The sequence below is a fragment of the Phodopus roborovskii genome, unplaced genomic scaffold (genome assembly GCF_943737965.1).
Source record: "Phodopus roborovskii unplaced genomic scaffold, PHOROB, whole genome shotgun sequence".
NCBI classification, from domain to species: domain Eukaryota; kingdom Metazoa; phylum Chordata; class Mammalia; order Rodentia; family Cricetidae; genus Phodopus; species Phodopus roborovskii.
In genome coordinates this window covers 72,936,517-72,953,085 of record NW_026126418.1, presented here as the reverse complement: position 1 = coordinate 72,953,085, position 16,569 = coordinate 72,936,517, and the positions used below count along the sequence as shown (strand labels likewise).

Sequence of the window (16,569 nt, the reverse complement as noted above, 5' to 3'; positions counted from 1 at the left end):
TTTCAGGCCTGGGCCTAGAAAGGCAGGCTGCCCTGCTTAAGAGGTCTTGAGGGGCTCTTTCAACAGCAGCTGATTCAGATGTGAATAGCCTTTCATACAGCAGCTACAGCAGGAGCTCCTGTCACTATCAGATCACCATACCCTGCTGGGCCCTGGAGGATGCTCCATAGCCCTGTACTGCCCCCAGGCTCCCTCCACTCACAAGGGAAGTTCAGCACTACCACAACAAGACAGGAGTCTCTGGTAGATGCTAGGTTTGGGACAGAACTGACAAGTATGTGTTTTCTGTCTCTCTCTCTCAGACATGCACACACAGAGAACTGACAAGATGGCGTTCTCTCTCTCTCTCTCTCTCTCTCTCACGCACGCACGCACACACACACACACACACACATGCACACACACACACACAGTGAGTTAAGCTATTTTATACTCCTTTACAGTTGAATTTTGAGTACACAAGAGTATCAGAGTGCAACCTCATCAGACCAAATGTGCCTACTAAACCAAGGAAAGGACAAGGAGCTCAAGGTGCCTAAGCCGGATAGCTTTGTATGGTGATGTTCAAGCAGGCAAATATTCTTAAGCTGCCTCATCACATCTCAGTCACTGCAGTCACTCTGCTGACCTCCACAAGGGAAAAGGAATATTCAGAGAACACCCATAAGCCCTATGTGGAAAACATAAGCTTGGGGCTCTACTCCCTCATTCTTCCCTTAACTGAGTGTTGGGTGCACTGTCAATTGACGATGACACTCCCTTGTGACATCACTAGGGAACCAAATGTTACATACTCAATCTAACACAGACACATGAACCATATCTGGCTGCGGTTTCATTAGTGAGTAGTCATCTTTGGATAGCTTCACACTGTCATGATGGACCCTCCACCACTCTGCACGTAGAAATATGCTAATGGCTTCTAAGTATCAAGCATTATGAATAGCTATTTCTGTAGACCAGGCTGGCCTTGAACTCACAGAGATCTACCTGCCTCTGCCTCACAAGTGCTGGGATTAAAGGTGTGAGCCACCAACGCCCAGCTAGAACAGCTATTTCTAGAGCAAACAGTAGGCAACACTCACTAATGACGACTTCTACTTCATTGGTATAATCTATGGCAACTCCCATGGGCAAGGAGTCATCATTCTTGTCTGTCACAGGCAGTTCAGCTCGACTAGAGTCCTCTAGGAGCCAAGATTCCCAATTCGTCTGAAAAAAAAAAAAAAAAAAAAAAAAAGGACACAGTAGAAAAATTCGTGTTGTTTAGCATTTTGCACTGCTTCATCTCAGCACTGCAATCAACAGAGAATATGTGGCATGGTTCAGTGTCCTGTGCTGATAGGGACTCTGACACTTGGAACAACATCTAAAAGCCAGGGGTATCCCAGCATGTGAGTGGTCTGGTGTAGCCACACCCTGCCTTGTAAGTTCCAGGTTGCCTGGCACAATTTGGCAGTTCCTAAAGATGCAGATGCCTATGTCACTAGTCGCTGAGACAGAAGGCAACTTCAAGGCTTTTTTCCTGTCTCACACTGGCTAGACCTGCTGCTTACACCCCTCCAGAAGCTTCTACATTTTTCCAGTGACATCCCTCACACTCCTGATTTCCTGGCCGGGCTCCATTCTATTCAACAAATGACTTCTGAGTCTTATGATTCATTACCATTCTGTCTTGGCCAACTGGGCAGCATGAGTCAGGGGAACAGGAAATAAGTAATGAAGTTGGAAACACAGCAGCAGCACACACTCACACTACATGGCTGTGCTGAAGAGTATTCAAGGTACAGTAACAATGCTGCAAACCAAGCTGACTCTAACTATTAAATAAGCCCACAAACAAAACAAAAGGGATCTGGTAACTATTACAAGCCAGCATGCAGGCAGTCGCAGTATGGGGACTACAAACAGAAAGATGGAGAGAACAGCTGAAAAGGCACTATGAAAATGAGGTGAGTATAACAAGAAGAGATACCAAGGTTGGGATGTGTATCAGTCAGCAGAGTGCTTGCTGCACGTGCACAAAGCTCTGGGTTCAATCCCCAACACTGTAAAACCGTGTATATGAAAGGGAAGGGGGAGGGAGAATGCTATTGTTGTCTGTAACATTTTATCATTTAGTCTTTACACTAAAAGCTCATTGAAAGGGACAAGCATTACAGGTTTTTTGGGTTTTTTTTGTTTTGTTTTGTTTTTTTATTTTTTCCAGATAGGGTTTCTCTGTGTAGCTTTGGAGCATATCCTGGAACTTGTTCTGTAGACCAGGATGGCCTCGAACTCAGAGATCCTCCTGCCTCTGCTGCCCGAATGCTGGGATTAAAGGTGTGTGCCACCATCGCCCAGCTACATGCTTATAGTCTTAACCAGTCACTTTCACTTGACCTTTCTCAAAAAAAAAAAAAAAAAAAAAAAAGCATCATTCAATATAAAAGTGACCAAAAAGGAGAAATTTACCTGATCGCTTTGTCGAGCAAGGATGCTAACTTCTGTTGACGCTGCAGATGCTGCCAGCACTAAATCCCTTAAGAACAAAATCGAAAGGCTATTACATTCAAGCCCAGCAATAGCATGAACCTGACTGGATCTACAGCACAACACAGAGTATGGTTTCCTAGAAGGCTGAGGAGAGGATGGAAGGTGCTTGATATAGTGCTGAGCTTTTTCTAAAAAGCACTGGAAAACTTGCCTACTACTATTCCTGTAAAGACAAGGGGACATACAGAACCAAGTCAAGGCTCACAGAACCCCACAGCATGAAATCCAGCTCAAGAAGCTCCAAAGGGTTCTCAAAGATAAGCTGTTCTTGGAGAAACCCTGAATGAGTTCCTTAGCTATCAGTATTTTTAATCCAGGTGTGATAGATGATCCCTGCAGTCCCAGCACTCAGAAGGCTGAGGCAGGAGGATCACTGCAAAGTTAAGAATAGTCTGAGCTACAAATGACTCTTCTTCAAAACAAACAAAATCAGTATTTTCATTAGTCACTCACTGTTATTGAGAAAATTGGACTTTACGGTGCTGAGTGTGGTGGCACACGCCTTTAATTCTAGACACAACTCTGGATGCAGAGGCAGGCAGACATCTTGGAAGTAGGCATTGTTACCCAACAACTGAAAATACACTGAGGCTTCTCAGCCTGTACTCTCCTCTCCTACTGAACAGTTCGCTGTTGGGATTCAGTGACTGAGGTGTGTGGCTTGACAGTGGCACCAGGAACAAACACTCTGCTCACCACTCCTCGATGTAACTGAGGAAGTAATGGTGCTGTCGCTCTGTGCAGCTGCTATAGCAGGGCTCCATGAAGTTCACAAATATCTCTGGGTGCTTTTCTTCTTTTTTCTAGAAACGAGGAAGGGGAGAGAAATTTTATGTACATTTTATGTGCTCGCAATCTCAAGACAAAAATCACTTAAGCTTAATCAGAAATTTGATGCAAAATCTGTGCACAAACATAGGGATGAACTCAGGTCACTCCTAAGGAAGAGAGACCCCATCACCAGGCAAGCTCAACAAGAACTGCACTATGTCACAGCCTGCCGCAGGACACACAAGAGCGACCCACCGCAGCCTTTTGCTACCTGGTTTTCTCAGCTGTACAACAGACCCACAAGTTTCCTAAGAATCCCTGAGGACTCAGCCCACCATGGGAAACATCAGCCAGTACTCACATCATCACTACTCCCAAGAAAGAGGAGTTACTGAGATTGTCAAAGAAGACATCACAATAAATGTAATTTTAAACGGAATTTCAGCAGACTCCCAAGAAGTTACTACAACAGCATGGTATGATGGCTCATCTTTATAATATTAGCACTTGAATAGCTAAAGCAGGAGGACTGTTGAAAATTTACGGCCATCCTGGGCTACATAGTGAGTCCCAGTTCAGCCTGGGCTACAGAATAAGATGATCCTGTCTCAAAAAAAAAAAAAAGATGAAGACACCCTTTCACATACTGCCAAGGATTAAGTGTGGAACTGCCACATACTAACCCCTAACATTCCTAAGAGAGACAGGCATGCTTTCTAAAGCTCATCAAAGGCACACATCAAATAGTGGAACAGACATATAATCCCAGCAGTTGGGAGGCAGAGGCAAAAGAATTATGAATTCATGGCCAAACTGAACTCTTTAGCAAGATCCTCTCTCAGGCAACCAACAGCTAGTGCATAATTCAGTGACAGAATGCTTGCTTGTGTATATGTGGCACAGATTAAATCCTTAGCATTAAAATACAAACAATAAAACACCCACACAACAAAAAAGGCAGATATCCTGACCTAGAGACTTCATTTGTCAATATGTATACTAAAATTAATATACATAATTGCCACCCAACATAGACAGAACAGGATCTCTCTTTAAAACCAAGGAAAACTGAACAGCACAGGAAGAGCCAAATCTATCTTTTATAGAACAAGTTGCTTTACGCGCTGACACAAGAGGTTCCCAGTAAACAAGTAAAAAGGCCCCTTCTATTTTATTCTGTTATTTCCTGACCCAGCACTTAGAAGCAGAGGCAGGAAGGAGGATTAAGAGTTTGAGGACCAACTGGGCTATGCTGTGAGCACCCCATTTCCAAGACAGAAAATGGAAGGGGAGAGTTGGAAATTTTGAATACTAAAATATCAAGTTGTTTCTGAATGGTAGGATTAAAAATTCTTTCTCAAGCAGAGCAAACAGATTAAGGGAGAACTGGGAGAAACTCATTATAGGAGAAGTTCTAAAGGAGGAATACTAAATGTTCTGTTTTTAAGATGGCCTTTTTAGGATTCTTTTCTATGATAAATTATTTCTAAGTGTTTTGGTGGATTCTGCTTTTTTTTCTCCATCCCCACTCCTCCATGATTCTGACTACAGATTATCCACTACCCCAAACATCAGCATGTGGACTCCTGACCTGGCCACTTCTGTATGGGAACAAACTACCCATATCTCACAAATATCTGATAAATAAATGAATGTCAAAAGCCAAGACAAAGGTAGGGCAGTGGTGGTGCATGCCTTTAATCCCAACAATCAGGAGGCAGAGGCAAGCAGATCTCTGGGTTCAGGACTAGACTGGTCTACAGAGCGAGTTCCAGGATACTCAGGGCTACAGAGAGAAATCCTGCCTTGAAAAACCTAAATAAATATATAAATAAATAAAATAAAATCAAGATAGAGGCCAGAGAGATAGCTCAGTAGTTAAGAGTACTTATTGCCTTTACAGAGGACCTAGGTTTAGTTCATAGCACCTACATGATGGCTCACAATCACATTCTAGTTCCAGGGGATCTGATGGTTTCTTCTGACCTCTGTAGGCAACAGGCACACATGTAATACACATACATACATGCAAATACACATAAAATACTGTTTAAAAATCAAGAAATCGCTTTCTTTTCTAAATTACGGCATAAGTAAACACACATCTTAACCTTTTTTTGTTTGGTTTTGTTTTTTGAGGCAGGGTTTCTCTGTGTAGCTTTGTAGACCAGACTGGCCTTGAAATCAGAGATCCACCTGCCTCTGCCTCCCGAGTACTGGGATTAAAGGTGTGTGCCACCACTACCCGGAAGCCTTGTTTGTTTGTTTGTTTGTTTGTTTTTAGACTACATAATTAAACCATGCTTGTGGTGGTCTGAATGAGATTAGTTCCCAAAGGTACATATTCTTGAATGCTTGATCCCTTTGGGAAGGATTAAGAGGTGTGGCTTTGTTGGAGGAGGTGTGTCTCTGGGGAACAAGCTTTGAGGTTTCAAAAGTTCATACTAGGCCATGTTCATACATGGCTACTGCTCTAGTGCCATGCCTATCTGTCATGATGATCATGGACTAAGCCTATAAAACTATAAGCAAGAACCCAAATAAATATTTTCTTTTGTAACAGTTGCCTTGGTCATGGTGCCTCTTCACAGCAATAGAACAATGACTAAGACAATGCTCTAAATGACCACCATAATTTTGGTCCCAGGCCCACCTGACTCTATCATCACAGCAAATAAGGAAAGGAAATTTAATTCTAAGTTAGCTTACTAGAAGGCTTCTGTGACTCTCAGAAAACAAAGATGTCCTTTTCACATGCTTACCGGGAGTAAAGCCATCACCACATCTGGACAGGTGTCCAAGGTCCCATCTGCACCAGTATAGACTATCATGAAGACATAGGTACCAATCCACAGCACATCCAGAACTGAAAAACACACATCTCTAATTCCTAGGTCACCAATCTCAGCAAGAAGATATAACAAAATGAATCATATATTTGTAATAGTAACCATGTTCTGCAAGAGATAATGAACAACGACAAAAAAGTACTATGGCTTTACATTGAATAAGGATAATTCACGGACACAAAGGCATCAATTAGCCCAGTTTCTTAAAAGTAGTGGGTTTTTTACAGGCTTCTTCTTCTTATTATTATTATTAGGGAAAATGAAGAATTCTTATAAAAATGCAAGATCCATTTCAAGGTATTACACTGAATAACTCATGACATTAAGTGAGAAACTGGTTCCTACACTGAGCAGAGAGATAGAGGATCTCATGTGGCTAGAATGGCTACAGTAGAGGTCAGAAAATGAATAAAGCAGTTGTTACCTCTTACAGGATGATCTGACTCATAAAATGGAGGACACGGAATGACCTTTTTTTCCTGCAAAGTCTGAAAGAGATTTAACAAATGTCAAGTGAAACAGTACTTAAATCAATGTAATTCAAATCTAATCAGATCCCCTAGAAACTGGTGTTCTATCTCCCCTCTACCACCACCCAAACAAAGACAGCACCACCTACTCCTAGCACACCCTATCCAGGGAAATGCTCACATGAACACTTTCAGATGCAGCTCATAAGAGTGCTCAATGCAGCAGCATTCGCAGTGCCACAGCTACTAGTACTGATCCACATGACCATCAATAAGATCACATGGTGTCAACACAGTGGACAACTATGGAGCCATTGAAGAGAGAGTAGCTCCCTGCATACAACTGGAAAGAAGACCTCAGTATATTGAGATATTAAAAGTATAAAAAGCAGGTCTGGGTGTGGTGGCACATACCTTTAATCCCAGCCCCATCCCCAGAGACAGAGGCAGACAGATCTCTGTGAGTTTGAGGCCAGCCTGGTCTACATGGCAGAGTTCCAGGACAATCAGAGTTACATAGAGAAACCTTGTCTCAAAAGCAAGCAAGCAAACAGCCAAGCAATTAAAGTCTATAAAGTGCATTATCATTTTAGAGGCTAATGCCTCCCAAAAGACTATGCAGCCAATTTCACATAATGCTTGACAACAAGCAAAGGTGACTGCTTGTACTCCCAGTTCCTAAGGAGGCTCAGTGGTTAAGAGCACTTGCTGCTCTTACAGAGAACATGAATTTGATTGCCAGCACCCACATGCCAAGTCACTACTGTATTAACTCTGGTTCCAGGAGTTCTGACACCTTCACATGGACATACATGCAGGCAAAACACCAATGCACATAAAAATAATAATCCAACAAAACAACAAAACAAAACAAAAAGGCCCCCTAAGGAGAAGATGAGAAAATGCAACAACAAGAGCATTTGCTTTGTTTGTTGCCCACAACTGGAGAAACGAAACCTTTAAGATGGTTCAAAGATAACAAGTGTCCTTTAACTGGAGTGAATCTGTTATGGTAATAGCTTTTCATCAACTCCTTTTCCTTATAAGCTGTTTGCACAGAATTGCCCCTCTATGCAGATTGCTAAACAGACATCATTCATAGACATGAAAGGTTTCCAACGAAGCCAAGTAACAAAGAATGGTTGTGAGCAGAAATGCCTCCTTCTGCTTTACTCCAACATTTCCTGATATATTTTAAGAAACCATGACACATGCCAGTGACCCAGAACTTAGGAAGCAGAAGCAGGAGGAGGAATAGTTTGAAGATCAACTGAACTACATACTGAGATCATGTCTCAAAATGACAGAAAGGGGAAGGAAGGAAAAGGGATTTGGAAAAATCTTTCTACTAAAATATCATTGTTTCTGAATGGCATGATTAAAAATTATTTCTTTTTAAGCTAAGCAAAAAGACTGAGCAAGAAAAATTGGAACTATAAAGTTAGGGAAATAGTGCATAACATAGGACCACATTTAAAGGAAAAACAAAAACAGCAAATGTCCATACCAGCAATTTGTATGAGCACCCATAAAAGGAAGGAGGCCTGACTACACAGAACAGTGGATTCTCTGGAAGGACTGGGTGACAGAGCAGAAAGGGTAACTCTTTTTTCATTCATGGATTTATTACCATGAATTTAAATTCCTTTTTGTTTATTTTGTAGTGCTAAGGATTGAACCCAAGGTCTCATACATTCTAACACTAAGATATTCCCAATCAAGAATAGCTTATTGATAGCAAAAAAAAAAAAAAAAAAAAAAAAAAAAAAAAAGCCAACAGTCAAAAAGTTACAAAGATGTCCCCAAACCATCCCCAACAGTGGTGAGTTAATCAGGAAAACAGGAACTTACAGGAAGATACTGGACCACAGTTCCATTCTGCTTTCCTACTGCCAGCTGCTTTCCTTTGGGACTCCAGCACACTGAGAAGACAATGCTACCAATTAAAAACCCAGTGAAAAGAAAGCATACCCCAAGATCTAGACAGCTACACAATCATCCCAAGAGAGATCATCCCCAAGTAGTGGAGAAAGTGCAACCATTTTAACAATACAGTCAATTATAACTTACCACCAGGCCATTAACTGAAAGCTAAGAGTGCTTTTCCAGTAGAATTACAAGACAAGGAGAATGAAGGTGTTTAAATGATCAAGCAATCACTCTGTTGTTTCTATTTGTTACTTCTAGTGCTTTTCATAGAGGTACAAATAACTTTCAGATGGCACTCTTTTAGACTCAGAAACACTTATTGTCAAAACTCCAGTTTTAAATGAGCTATGCTGTTTGGTTTCAATACCATTAACTATAGAAATAAATTATTATTCTCAATTTCTATCTCCTCCCCATCCCCAGCAATCTACACAAAACAGGAAAGCCATCCACCTTTACTTCTAGAGATTATTATTTTTTGTTTAGTTTTGTTTTTTTGATCTCTGTGTAACAGTCTTTGCTGCCCTGGAACTCACTCTGTAAAACAGGCTGGCCTCAAACTCACAGAGATCCACCTGCCTCTGATACCAAGTGCAGGTATCAAAGGCATGCGCCACCACTGCCTGGCTAGAAATTAAGTTTTAAACAGCTGGCCATTACAGCACTTTATAGGTAGGGAACATTTATTACCCACCACATGTAACTGCTGCTGAGGGAGGAAGAGTGGCACACACTTTCACAACTTCTGTAACTTGCAGGACAGCAATACTGCCATCGGCCAGACAAACTGCCACCATGGAAGGGACAGTGGGGTTCCACTTCATATCAATCACCATACCATCTACATCCTTTGAAAGCTTGTGATAGGTAAATGGACGTTTCAGTGGTTTGGCCTGTTCAAGTAAGGGCACAAATAAACAAACACAAAGGAACTTAGGATTCAGAGGAAATGATTGAACATGCATTCTTTCTTAAATCAAACTGCATTTCTTCATAGCCAGGGGGTCAAAAAAGAAGTGGCTCTGCATAGCAATCTATTTGTTACAAACAATTCAACAGAATTTAGAAACGGCCATTAATTATTTTACTATACTTAAGAGACTGCTGATAGGGATATGTAAAAGTAGGAGTCTTGGATCTGCTTAATGCCCTTGGCTAGGCTTTTTGATTTCTTTCTCAGCTTTTGGTGGGAGTTTTATTTGTTCTGTTTTTTTTTTTTTGAGTCAAGTTCTTTAGCCTGGCCTGGTCTCAAACTCACTATCTGCCCACTTTAGTCTAGGGACTACAGGTGTGTGCTAGCATGCTTGGCCAGTGTTAAACTCTTTGAAATTTGTCTTTCCATCTGTAAAATGAACTGTACCTACTATAGGAAGCATATAGAAAAGACAAGTTATACAAAAAAATCTAATGCCAAATATATAGCCAGTGTACTATACAACTACTTAAAACTGGCTGGGAAGAACCCTACATCAACATAGCCTAGATCAAACCTTCTTGGTTAGCTCCATGGTCTGCCACAGAGCCAATATAAGTCTCCTCAAGTGGTAGTCTTGTGGGTAAAAGAGAAATGTTAACTTGGTACAGGACATATTATAAAATAATTTGCTAAAATATTTTCTGTCTCAAAGATTTATGAGTGTATATTTAAGGAGTATTTTTTTTAATCTATATTTTAATCTAGAAAGATTTCACATGTCAACCTGAGATGCATCTGTTAGGTTCAAAGGAAACGACTCCAATTCCCCAAACTCCAAAAAGCAGACCAGATATCCAGAAATGTGCTCAACCAGGACTATAGGAGTATTTCTGATGGTTAGATGAAAGTCAGCACTCCTCATGAAATTGAGAAACTGGTTCCCACCTAAAGGAATCATTTCCCTTACCTCTAGCATATTAGCATATCAGAGCTCATGCTAGCCCCGGGTTTCTTCAGTATCATAATTACCTGTTATACATTTCAGAGTCCATGCTAGCATCTAACCTCTTTCCCTATTCTAAACTCTTTACAGCTCACGGATTTCCCTCCCCTACAGCCCCAAGCTACCCATTCTCCTTATAACCCTGCTCTTCTGAATATGCTCTACCCACACTCCCCTTACTATGTTTTCTTTATTTTTTAGCCCCCAGTATTATCCCCCTCTCAGAAGCCCTGGCTACATCCCATCTGCAGGCCAGGTTCAGTCTACTTCTTTCTCTCTCTGCTCTGGACTCTTCCAAATGCCTCTGGCTCTTCACTTTTATCTGTAATAAAAACCTTCCCCTTAACCATACCATGGAGCAGCCCTGTCATCTGTTTACACAGCTTCCAAGTAAGAATGTGTATGAGGAAATGTTTTCGTTCCCATGTTGAAATACAGTTTACAGTAGCTTACCTGATTTGAAAATGTGCGAACATCAAAAAAAGCTATAATGGAGCCATATTCACTGGACACCATGCACGCAGAGAGTGTGAGGTTGTCACAGCTCAGTGCCAGGTGATGTACTGGGAATTTCAGAGCGACATTCAAGCCATCGACTGGCTCAACTACGGACACAGAAAAGACAAAACAAAAAAGAATGTTCTAGGCATACAGCCATAATCCTTTATCCAAGTCAATTTGAAACATTTTCTCATCTATATAAACATATAAGGATGCCCTTGGATCCTTAGTTTTAGGAACTAATTATAATTTTCTTCCTAACTGGTTTTCTTTTCCTTTCTTTCTTCTTTCTTTCTTTCTTTCTTTCTTTCTTTCTTTCTTTCTTTCTTTCTTTCTTTCTTTCTTTCCAGGCAGGGTTTCTTTGTATACCCCTGGCTATACTGGAACTCACTCTCTAGACCAGGCTGGCCTCAAACTCACAGAGATCCACCTGCCTTCGTCTCCAGAGATGGGGCTGGGATTGAAAGCATGTGCTACTACCTACCGGCTTAACTTTCCTATATGGAGGTAATGTAGCATTAAATATCCCAAGACTTCCTATTGCCCTTACTAAAGAAGCTTTTGCTACAATGCCCCAAATACACATTCCCATTTGTTGGGTTGGTTCTGGCATGCCTTCTCTTAGACAGCCAGAGTCCAACTTCAACTGAGCAAAAGAAAAGCATGGCACAACAGTAACTTCTTTCCCCTGAATTTAGAGAAACAACTCACAAAAACAGAAGCATGGAGGAATGAAGAGAAAACTAGGCTTTGGCACCCTACCTGAACTTTAGCACCCTATTCTGCAAGGCAATCTTAAACCCAAAACCAATTTTAATTTTCATATTAAAATTGTGTCTTAGGCTGGGCAGAAGTGGCCCACACCTTCAATCGCAGCACTCAGGAGGTAGAGATAGGCAGATCTCTGAGAGCCTGAGGCCAGTCTGGTCTACAAAGTGAGTTCTAGGATAGGCTCCAAGGATACAGAGAAAACCTTGTCTTGAAAAACCAAGAAAAAAAAGTGTCTCAGGAAGGAAAGACATTGATTAGCATGCCACCACAGCCCCATTTCTGCTATGTCAAATAAATTAAAGCGCTTACCAATTTTATTGGGATCATCTCCAGGTTTGTTTTGGATAAGAAGGCTTTTAGTAGGAAAAACATGCAAGCCATTGGCGCCACCAGCAAAGAGCATACCATACTTATTGGATATGGCAAGCACACTCGAGCGCTCCTTGGGCAACTCTTCAGGAGAATTAAAGATCCTCACTTTCTTCAATGCTCTAAACTGAAAGTCCTGTTTTGGAGGATGAAACAAGATCAATTTTCAGGAAGGAAGAAATTAAATCATGTTTACTGTTATAGTCCATAAACACAATTTCAATATACCAAAAATACAGTTATTACCCTGAGGCCAACAAATTCCTGTTTTTAGACTCTAAATTCACTAAGATTTGTTGAATGAAATACAGAGAGCTGGAGAGAGCTCAGTGATTAAGAGCAATAGTTGCTCTTCAAAAATATCTGGGTTCAATTCCCAGAACCCACATAGAAGCTCATAAATGTCTGTAACTCCAGTTCCTGGGGATCAGACAGCCTCACACTTTGTTAATCTCTCATCACTTTGTTAAGCTGCATCTGTCTCTCCCCAGCTCCCCCAACTCCCCAAACCTATCTTAAAGTCAGAGTTTTCTTGAAAAGAATGTGACAGATACAAGAGGAAACTTATTTTCATAGAGCCTTATGGTTTCATAAAGGATATCTAGCACACATACTAATTTCCTTGTAGCCCATGTTTAATGCATATTTACTCAAAGGCAGACTGAAACATTCTTAATCCTCGTTGAATATAGTGGGCAAAGGTTCACACAACTTTCCCTGTGGGACCACACTATGGGGTCATAAAGGAATAAATCATTTATCTTTTTGTGATTATCATCCTAACAGTCATGACTATACTACTAGGTCTTGATGAACTTTGTGTGGAGAGCCAGTATGATGAGGCAGTAACAAAAAAAAAGCTCTCTTTTCTGGTACCGAGAGTAACTCAAACACCACTAGTTTCCCTGTGGTTCTAAGGCTTCTCTATCAAAGCATATCTGAAGAGCATGACCCATGCCCATTACCGGGTTCAGCACAGGCACTGATGCTCAAGAGCCACTATTTCTAAGCACAAATATGAACCATTCTCCCATATATTCATTTTAGTGATTCACTGTTCACATAAATGCCCTTCCTGTAATTCATTCATTTCCAGCTGTTTACCATTCTGTGTTTTCATTCAGCCAGATTATATACGTCAACTATTAACAGCATATCCAGAAGGAGGGAGGGGGTGTCTACCTTATCATTAGAGCCACTTGCCTTCCCTTTTGTTTCCTGACTTCAAGCTGATTTCCTGTGTCTATTCCAATTAACTAAGGGTTTTGGAAGGCAGAAAGTGTATCTTGGTCCCATCTTGCGTAGTCTGGACCACCTTCAAGTATCAGTATACAGACAACTAAGAAGTGAGGGGTCACGCCAAGTGAGGTGATGCAAACCAATAATCCCAGTTACGTGAGAGTTGGAGGCAGGGGGATCAAGAATCCAAGACCAGCCTGGAGAAGACAGAGTTAGAAGCCAGCTTGAACTACAAGAGACTCTGCCTAAAAAAAATAAGACATAAGGCTCTGGTCACATGGCTATGGAGAATTTACTTTCAGAACTTCAATTTGCTCTCTTATGAATTAGTTGTAGAAGCTATAGTAACGACAGTCACAGTGCCTTGCACACAATAAGCAAACATCGTTGTTACTCCTATGGCGGCCAGCACATGAGAGTAACTGGGGTAACTTAAGAGGTGTGGCCAAGCCCACCCAAGGACAGGCGAGCTGCACTTGGTGAGAATTCATGCCCGCGACACGCACAGCACTGAAGACGCTGTGTGAGGCGAGCGCTCTGCACCCGGCAAACTGTTGGAGCAGCCGGCGGAGGCGGGGGAGGCTCCAGGGCAACTCAAGACTACCGCCGGCAGGGAGGCCCCGGCCAATCTCTAACCTTCATCTCCCGCTCAGGGACTATGGCATCCATATCGTCTCCCATCGTGCCGCCTTCAAGGTGACCAAGTAGCTACCGCTGCCGCCTGCGATCTTTCCAATACAGCCCAGGCCGCTCGGGCCCTAACTTCCTTCCCTTAGCGCCAGCGGCGCGCGGGAGATGCGTATTTCCGGCGCGCATGGATGACATCAACCACGCCTGTTTGTAGTGTGGTCGGACAGAGTCGTCCCTGGTTTCATCAGAAGTCGCGCGCTTGCCAGTCTACCAGGCCCCATTGGCCAGTTCGGGTAGGGGGTGTGGCTATGAGGCGCGCGCAGGCGTCCTTCCTACTCTTAAGGCAGCATGCACATGCCCGTTTTGTGTGCGTTTCTTTCATTGGGTGGCGCAAGACTCTGGAAAATTCCCCACAGCGCTTATCTGACGGGCTGTTAGTAGCTTCCGACCTAGAGAAGTTAGGATCTTGAAACTGTTTCCAGGGGACAGTTTTGACAGGTTTTGGAAATCAAAGTTATCCTCGGCTACATGGCAATCTATAGCTATCCTGGGTTACAAGAGACCCTGTTTGAATAAAAACAAATTGGTTAATTAATGAAATAAGGGAATTCCACACAAAGCAGTTACCAAATTACCCAGTGGCTCTCAGCCAGGAAGCGTCAAGATCTGGATGTACAAACGAAGTTGAAGAAATTTCTGGAATGATAGTGAAGAGGTGGTGTGTCAGCTCCAGAAGACACACATGGAGCTGGTGTGTCAGCTCCAGAAGACACAATCTCTCATGCGCTGTTTGTCAGCAAGTTGTTTATGTGCTCCAGGCCTCTTCCCATTGTACCATAACGATAAAAGTAGAAGTGGAGCCGGGTGTGGTCTTCAGTTCCAGCACAGGCAGAACTCTGCTTGAGGGCAGCCTGGTCCACAAAGCAAGGCTGGCACAGCGAGGGCTGCTAGACAGAGAAATCCTCTCAAACCGACAACCCCCCACCCCCACCCCCCATAAAATAGAGGTAGGAATTAGGCTTAATCAGATGGAGTCAACTGTCTGGCCGAACGGGACCCATGCATTCAACCAGTACTTGTGTCACTTAGCTCTTCTGAATTTACTGCGCCCTGAGAAACACAAAGACAATGGTAAATTGGTCTAGTTTATTTCAATCTGCAGGAGACGATATCCCACCCATACATTCACTCGAACACATAACGTCATTCACCCATGTCTACCTGACAAACATCTTTTGAGCACAGGAACATAGCCATACTTGGCGGTCCCCATGTGATTGGTTACACCAGTTAAATTTGGTCTTCAGGAATAATGACAGCTGACATCCCAAGAAAACTAAGCCCTGGATACAGTTTGAAATATATGCAAACTCCTCCCCTCTAAGGGTTATTCTTAAGATTCTTTCCAGGGACTCATAGGGTCCCCTCCCAGTTAGAGAACCTCTTCCTGTACCTTGCAGAGGTCACAGGCACACTCCTTTGTGGAAGTGGTGTGTAATCTCATGAGTTGTAGACCCACTGAGCCTGCCTGGCTTTGCCTTCCTGTCACAGAGAATTGGGCACATTGAATAGAGTCCAAGGTCCCAATCCAGCTGGAGAACTATGCAGAAGGAATGGGGAGAGATGTTAATCTTTTTTTTTTTTTTTTAAGTCAATAGATGGGGTGAGGGTAGACAGGATTTTATATTTACAGGGAGGAATGCTGGGGTTTAAACATCAACTAGACTACTTTTGAAGCAGCTCCTTAGGCTGAAAATCAGCCAGTCATAGCGAAAGGATCTTTCCTGCGCCGGACTGGTTGAAACCAGAGGATTGACCAGAGCTAGCCATTTCATGACCTTTGCTTCATCCTCAAGGTGGTGTGGGGACAGCACCCTGGATACTGGACTGTGGGACACTAAGGAGCCCCTGGAAAATCACACTAGCGTAACACTTCCCAGTCTTTTTCCACTTAGGGTTTACGCTCTTCTAACGCTCTTGCCAAGTCGTGAGCTCCCTGGAATCCCTGGGACTACAGGGTACTGTCTCCTTGCTGCCACTCCCAGCCCCCATTTCCTAACATCACACTGTCATTGACTGATGTGACTTCCCAGTAGATGTAAGTTTTATGTGTCAGTCCATTTCACTGCTGGGTTCAGGACTCAGGGCATACAGTGAGGTGCTTGATAAATATGTTTGATAAACGACTGTCTTGTCCTGAGTGCCCAGAGTAAAAGGTTTCAGAACACAGGCAGAGTCAAGGCTGGGGTCCCCACTCAAGTAAGATGGGTCAAGTTTGAGACTTCTCTGTAAGAATTCTTGGAAAGTGTCTCTGAGGATCAGTCAAGAAGCTGTGGGGAAGAAAACTGCAAAGGCAGGCTTGGCCCTTACCCAAACCCCACTGCCAACTTGGAGGCCCTCGGGAGGGTGAGGCCTGACATAAGGTCTTTAGAAGAGATACCATCTTCCTCAAGTATCAAGCTGGGAAATAGTCCTCTTCACCCTTCGCCAGAGCTTCTGGGCTCCAGTCCATACTCTGCCATCTTTAGATGCACCCCCTGACCTTTCAGCAAGGTACTTAACCCCTGTAGGTCAGCAAGTGAAACG

At 42.7% G+C, this 16,569-nt stretch overlaps 1 protein-coding gene across 6 annotated transcripts in view; it reads right to left on the bottom strand.

The window, feature by feature from the left end:
- Nup214 (nucleoporin 214) overlaps positions 1–14,161 on the bottom strand; it is an 83,343-nt gene extending 69,182 nt beyond the window's left edge. For 5 of the 6 annotated variants that reach the window (XM_051185142.1, XM_051185144.1, XM_051185145.1 and 2 more), the window contains exons 1-10: positions 13,990–14,161; positions 12,055–12,250; positions 10,927–11,078; positions 9,249–9,447; positions 8,477–8,547; positions 6,580–6,643; positions 6,069–6,172; positions 3,232–3,338; positions 2,455–2,521; positions 1,086–1,212 (exon numbers count right to left, since the gene is read on the bottom strand). In XM_051185142.1, the coding sequence (XP_051041099.1) occupies positions 1,086–1,212; positions 2,455–2,521; positions 3,232–3,338; positions 6,069–6,172; positions 6,580–6,643; positions 8,477–8,547; positions 9,249–9,447; positions 10,927–11,078; positions 12,055–12,250; positions 13,990–14,034 (1,132 nt within the window). In that variant the 5' untranslated portion in view covers positions 14,035–14,161. The remainder of the gene's footprint in view (positions 1–1,085; positions 1,213–2,454; positions 2,522–3,231; positions 3,339–6,068; positions 6,173–6,579; positions 6,644–8,476; positions 8,548–9,248; positions 9,448–10,926; positions 11,079–12,054; positions 12,251–13,989) is intronic. The other variant, XM_051185143.1, reaches the window with a different exon arrangement.
- Positions 14,162–16,569: the final 2,408 nt, after the last annotated feature.